At 42.3% G+C, this 6783-nt stretch overlaps 1 protein-coding gene across 1 annotated transcript; it reads right to left on the bottom strand.

Annotated features, from left to right (window-relative positions):
• Positions 1-766: 766 nt before the first annotated feature.
• LOC142243899 (uncharacterized) lies at positions 767-3895 on the bottom strand. The gene is made up of 4 exons (XM_075316095.1): positions 3845-3895; positions 2565-2715; positions 2314-2464; positions 767-2226 (listed from the first exon to the last, which is right to left on the bottom strand). The coding sequence occupies exons 1-4, from the start codon at positions 3893-3895 to the stop codon at positions 1440-1442; spliced, it is 1140 nt and encodes a 379-aa protein (XP_075172210.1). The 3' UTR covers positions 767-1439.
• Between the last annotated feature and the right edge of the window lie 2888 nt (positions 3896-6783).

Genomic DNA, 6783 nt, shown 5'->3' with positions numbered 1-6783 from the left:
ACGGGGGATTCTCAGGTGTTGCGAATATCACTGATTGGACAGCAAATTATTAAAGATTGCGCAACGCTCCCAGCCTCACAACCTTTGACGGGCTCCACAGATTCAGTCCCCTTTGTGATGGTATCGGATGAGGCTTTTCCTTTATTGCCAAACCTGCTGCACCCATACCCACGGCGGGGATTGGATACCCGGCGGAGAATTTTTAATTATCGGCTGAGTCATCCACGCAGATATGTGGAATGCACCTTCGGAATCATGACCAGTCAGTGGAGAATTCTACACACAACCATCCAGTTAGAAACTGAAACAGTTGGCACTGTGATAAAGGCCGGCTGTGTTCTCCACAACTATGCGAGAGTACAGCTCTCAGCAAGTTGAGGAAACACAGCATGCAGATTTTGGTTCAGTGAGCAACATGGTTTCAGGTCCACTATCTAACTCGGGTGTGTTGGTGTGAGAGACCTTCAATGACTATTTCATGAGTCCAGAAGGTGCCATGCACTGGCAGTACTCCTGTGTTGGTGATGTTCAGCCTCATCAGCTGATGTTCAGCCTCATCAGCAGACACCGATGGAACCAAATTGAAACTTAAAATGATATAACCTGGAAAGTTTTTTTTGTTATATTGTTTATTGTGTATGTATTGTTTTTTTTATTCGTGAATAATTTTTTTTGATGTTTACTTATTGAACTATAGAGAAAAAATAGCTTGCCTTGTTTGCTGAACAAAAATGTTTTATTAAATTACTTAAAAAATTTAATGAACATAGTCAAACGGGGTTAACTTTGCACCAAAAACAACATCAAACCACCCTAACACATATCATTAGGCTATGGTATTTCAAAGTCTGTAATTTAATTTTCAACATATGTTTTTTTTTTGCTTGGCATGAATTTTTTAATTACTCATAACAATAAAATCAACTTTTGTTTAACCAAAATATTTGTTTTTTGAAAATTTAATCTTGAACATTAGCAACAGTCATTCTAAATAACCAAAAAAAAAAATTAAGATGTGTCAGATGCTATATGCCCACAAACCAATATAATAACATTGAGGCCAGAATATTTTAATGAGACTATTATTTAGAACCTGCAGTTATCTGGATGTTTGAAAGGTTTAAAAAAAATTAAACGTTATTGTATACAAATATTTGCAGGGACGATTTAGCAGGGATGTAAAATATGCATGTAGGACTGCTTGAGCAGTCCTGTGTATTTTCCGTATCCTGCCCTCACCATGGCAACATAAATCTACCTTCAAAAATGGCGTTTAACATATACTGATCCTTTTTGACATGCATGTGACTGCATGGTTTGTTTTTTTATATTGTCCAAAAAATTGTCTCGCCTAGATGTTAACATGAGGGTTTGCTTACATGCTGTTTTCTGAGCTAGGTCACATAAGCCTTTGTCAACATATTTTACATATGAAATAATTATTGTGTGTAATAACCAGAATTGTAGCTATCACACTGTGTGGAGGGGCCAGCCCTATGTTGAGATGGTACATTTTGACCAAATTCACCAACTTCCACTGTTTGTGGTGGTCCACAAAATGCTGAAGATGGTAATCCAACAAATTGATTTTGTTGACCATGGCTATAGTTAATGTTGTGACGTTGTGGCATATTTGTGGTCTGGTCATTTTGGTTTTTTTGTGTAAAAGTGTTATAGATCCCATTTAACACTTCACATACATTGGGATGGGGAGGTGTCATCTCGTAGCACTCAAATAGTGCACAGCATGCAGTCATGCACGCTGATTGTGTACGTTTTGGCAGGTCCTGCAGCCTGCTTGAGAGATGTGAGGCAAAAAATTCACATTCGTTAGGTTTGGCGATGGTGGTGGTTTTTTTTAACATACTCAACGCCTCACACATCAGTTCGTCACATTTTTTTGACACATTTTTCCCTTTTGGTGTTTTCCCTTTCTTGTGCCTCATAATGGAACTTAAGGTTCTTGTTGGCGGTGCAGAGGATGAGCTGCTGCTAAGAAGAGTGGAAATTGTGTCCGACAAGCAATCTTGGTCTGTGACGTCATCAACAGCTGAGTGTCCAGGTGCTGATGATCCACCACCTGCAGTTGTGTCCTCGGCAGTGGCTGATACTCCCTGATCTTCAAAATTATCATTGGGCAAGGATTCCTGCAAACAAATAGATTTGTCTGGTGCTTGTGGTTCATTCAACACATTTTGGATTTCTTGACGGATGTTACATTCAGTCCTATGATTACAAAGTAACATAAGAAAATAATGATTTCATTATTAAAATATTGTAAATATACTAAAGTGTATAAGGTTATATACTTACTGGCGTACTCTTCGTTCTGTAACAAGAAACTGAAGCTCATCTTCAAATGTACATTTTTTGGTTGGTGCCGCTGACCCACTTTTGGTTGCCTTCATCATTTCTTTCTGGAACAGGTCTTTGACCGAACGCCAGAGATTTTTTATATCTTTAGCTGTATCAAGTTAAAGCCAAAATTATACATTTAAAAAATATTGATCTCAAATTTTAATCCACAAATATTTATGAAACATTGTGAACGTTTTCAACATTACCAATTTCTATCTGTAGTTGAAGAGCTGCCTCATCCCACAGCGGAAACAGATCACGGCAGATCTGCGTCCACCAGCCGTGCCGTTTGTGCTTGTTAAAAAAAAAAAAAATATCGGGAGAAGCCGGATCCCACAATCCAGGCTTATTTTCCACCTACAAATAAAAATAAAATGATAAATTTAAAATGAAAACCCATGTGACACTGAGTATAATGGTTAAATAGATATCTAAGTAATTAATGGTTAGATAGATAAAACATGTAGATATATATATATATACTGTGTGTGTGTGTGTGTGTGTGTGTGTGTGTGTGTGTGTGTGTGTGTGTGTGTGTGTGTGTGTGTGTGTGTATTTATTAAGATAGCTAGATTGATTAATACAAAGAAAGATAATAGATTGAAAAATCATGGATAGAAAGATAGATAGTAGAAAAGATCATGGATAGATAGATCATTCGATAGATGCAGATTACATTTTTAATTTTGATGTTTGTGTTTTGTAACTCAACAGTTTTTGAGATTAAGCAGTGACCCTGCGCGACTTTAGATCTCAGTTCTCGCAGGGTCACTGTTGGTCAGTGATGTAACTCATTTTCCACTGGAGAAGCCCTGTGAGGACACACTGAAGTTCTCGCGTGCGGTAATGTGATCACATGACCGACCGTGAGAAATGTCCTTGAGTTACCCCTGCAGGCTCGTTCACGGAGCTGCATTGATTACTAGTTGTTAGACGCCGCTGGATCATTGTGGATTACGTCGGAGCTGTGTGTTTAGGGGGGTTAATAAAGTGGTGAAAGAGGGTTTTTTTTTGGCTATTAAAAAAATAAAATATTTGTCCAGTGTAGTGTGGTTTATTTACTGTGATTTACATTTTAGTAATCGCATGTCAGACTCTGCCATTACTAATCTTGGACTTAGTGGCAGCTATGGGCTGCCATTAACTCCTCATTACCCTGATTGCCACCGCATCACGGCAATCTGGAAGAGCCGGTAACACGCCGGGAATGTCGCATCTAGTAGATGCGACGTTCTCGGGGCAGCGGCGGGCTGATATTCTTGGCTGCGGGAGGGGGGGGATTAACCGTTGCGCTCACCCTCTCCAGCGTGAGAATATCGGGCCGCCGCTGTGTGGTTGCTTTGGCTGGACATTAAAAATATGGCGGAGCCCACTTTTTTTATTATTTAAAATAATTTTTTTTTTGTTCTCTATGTGTCAGTGCATTATATATGTATGTATCTGTGTGAGTGTGCTATGTGTATGTTTTGACTGACTACATACTTACTAAATCAATTAATTTTTTTACATCTATGCTCATCCTGTTATACCACGCCATTCTTGAAGATTCTTGCAATTTACATAAAATTGTGGACTTTCCTTTTCCTCTCCTAATGACATAATTTCCTTGCAAAATGCAGGGTGATGATGAACATTATGTTTAATAAAACGTGCAATACCGCAGGATAACGCACGAATAATGCAAAAAAACACAAAGATTTTGATACCTGCGTAATTCCTGCGGTATCTCATGATTTCAATACAGTCTATGGGGTGAAATACCGCAGGTACCTGCAGAAAACAAGTGCTTATTCATTCCGCAGCGGAAATTCCACGGGTATAAAAAAAAAACGCAGCGTGTGCACAGCATTTTTTTAGGCCCTGTGCGCACACTGCAAATTTACCGCAGATTTTGCCGCGGAATCGCTGCAGAAAATGTGTCTAACGTTGCTGCAGTCATTCCCCAGCAAATCCTATAGGTTTTAAAAAATGCTGTGCACACAGTGTTTTTTTTATACCCGCGGATTTTCCACTGCGGAATTAATGAGCATGTCACTTCTTTTCTGCAGGTACCTGCGGATTTTGCCGTAGATAATGGTAAAAATCTGCAGGGACCAAGTTGCGGAAAATCCGCGGCAAATCCGCAAAAGAAACGCACCAAAACGCAACAAATTGTGGCAAAACCTCATGCGGATTTCGTTGCGTTTTTTTACCGCGGGATTCTTTAAGAGGGTCCAGATTTTTCTTAAGAAAATGGCACTTTCTAGTACGCACATAGCCTTAAGGCCCAGTCACACGCAGCGACGTATCTTACGATATATCGGGGTTAAGGATTCCGTGACGCACATTCGGCATTGTTAGCGATGTCACTACGTGTGACAGCAAGGAACGACCGTTAACGATGGAAAATACTCACCTTGTCGTCCATCGTTGACACGTCGTCCTTTTTAAAAAAAATCGTTGATTGTGGAGGACGCAGGTTGTTCATCGTTTCCGAGGCAGCACACATCGCTATGTGTGACACCTCGGGAACGACGAACTGCAGCTTACCTGCGGCCGCCGGCAATGCGGAAGGAAGGAGGTGGGCGGGATGTTACGTCCCGCTCATCTCTGCCCTTACGCTTCTATTGGGAGGCCGCTTAGTGACGCCGCTGTGACGCTGCAAGAACTGCCGCCTTAGAAAGGAGGCAGTTCGCCGACAACAGCGACGTCGCTAGGCAGGTACGTTTGTGTGAAGGCTACAAACGATTTTGTGTGCCATGGGCAGCGATTTGCCCGTGACGCAGAAACGACGGGGGCAGGTGCTATCGCTAGCGATATCGCTGCGTGTAACACCCCCTTTAGTGTGATTGCAACTCCTTCAGCTAGTGTAGTTACGCCCCCCAGTGTCTCCCTTATCCTTTTGTGGCTAGCAGAGAGGAAGCTTCGTCCCCAGAGGTTATAGCCATCTCATCCAAAGAAAGCCGCAGCAGTGTCGGGGAATCCCCGCCCCACTCCTAGCCCATCTTTGCCCAGATCTCTTCCTCCCATCTACGTCCTCCCTTCTCTCCCCTCCCGATTCCACCCTTCCCTCCCAATACTTTTAGGGGTGTCACATCTGTGATTGTACTCTCAAGAGCAAGAAAGGCAAAGCTTTAACCTCTTCACGACCCAAAACATACTGGGTAAGTCATGGATCATGTCAGGGTAATCCCCAGCGGTTGCCACGGTGAGCCTGTGGCGATCCCTGCACATGTCGGCTGATTTGAACAGCTGGCTTGTGTGCCTCCCAGTCACGAGTGGATCCGCGATTCACCCGCGCCGGTTAACCCCTGTGACAGCCCGATGTACATGCCCGCAGCAGTGAGCACGCGCTCACCCGCCGCCATCGGAAGTCACGTGACGTGATCACGTGAAGCCGATGGTTGCCATAGTAGCAGAGTCATGTGTTGACTCCTGTAGCTATCATGAGTCACTTCCTCTTTCTGCCGGGAGAGCGCTCCCTGCAAGAGGAGAGCAGCATTAGGCTATGTGCGCACGTAGCATTCTGTCCCTGCAGAAATTTCTGCAGCAATTTGAACAGCACATGTGAGCTTCAAATCGCTGCAGAAAGAGTCCGTAATGAAAAAAAAAAAGCTGATTTCATGCGCTCTGAGTGCAGCCCCTCCCATAGACAGAGCGGGGGATGCATGCAGAGCGCACGGAATAAGTGACATGTCACTTCTTAAAACGCGCACTTCGGGCAGCAGCCGAAGCACTGCGCTCTAATACGCCACGTGCGCACGTCTCTATCTATGAATCTATGAAGATTATGCTGGGGACGCAGGGCGCATGCAGTTACGCTGCGTAACTGCATGCAAATACGCAACGTGCGCACATAGCCTTACAGCAGATCTCATCTTTAATCTACAGGAATGAACAAGCAATCAGACTGCTGATCCTTATAGTCCCCTAGGGGACTAGTAAAATAAAAATTAAAAAAAATTAAAATAAAAAACAACTGTTCAAATCACCTCCCATTTTCACCATTGAAAATTAAAGGGTTAAAAAATAAAAAAAATACACATTTCATATCGCTGCATTCAGAAATGCCCGATCTATCAAAATATAAAATTAAGTAATGTTATCGGTAAACCGCCTAGCGGCAAAAAAATTCCAAACGCCAAAATTATGTTTTTTGGTTGCCGCAAATTTTGCTTAAAATGCAATAACAGGCGATCAAAACGTAGCATCTGTGCAAAAATGGTAGTGTTAAAAATGTCAGCTCAAGACACAAAAAATAAGCCGTCACTGAGCCATAGATCCCGAAATATGATAACGCTACAAGTTTCAGAAAATGGTGCAAAAAGTGCACCATTTTTTTGGATAAGTTCCTGGATTTTTTTGACCTCTAAGGCTAGGTTCACATTTCCGTTGTTTTGCATCAGTCACATGCGTTGCTTGGCGTATGTGACTGATGCGTTGTAC

This window comes from Anomaloglossus baeobatrachus, chromosome 6 (assembly GCF_048569485.1).
Source record: "Anomaloglossus baeobatrachus isolate aAnoBae1 chromosome 6, aAnoBae1.hap1, whole genome shotgun sequence".
NCBI classification, from domain to species: Eukaryota; Metazoa; Chordata; class Amphibia; order Anura; family Aromobatidae; genus Anomaloglossus; species Anomaloglossus baeobatrachus.
This window is presented reverse-complemented; position numbering and strand designations above follow the sequence as displayed.

Coding starts and splice junctions, on each gene's coding strand:
- LOC142243899 (XM_075316095.1), bottom strand. CDS start 3,895: ATGGCGTGGTATAACAGGATGAGCATAGATGTAAAAAAATTAATTGAT. Junction 2,716..3,844: donor TAAAAAAATTAATTGATTTA/GTAAGTATGTAG, acceptor TTTTATTTGTAG/GTGGAAAATAAGCCTGGATT. Junction 2,227..2,313: donor ACAGAACGAAGAGTACGCCA/GTAAGTATATAA, acceptor TTGTAATCATAG/GACTGAATGTAACATCCGTC.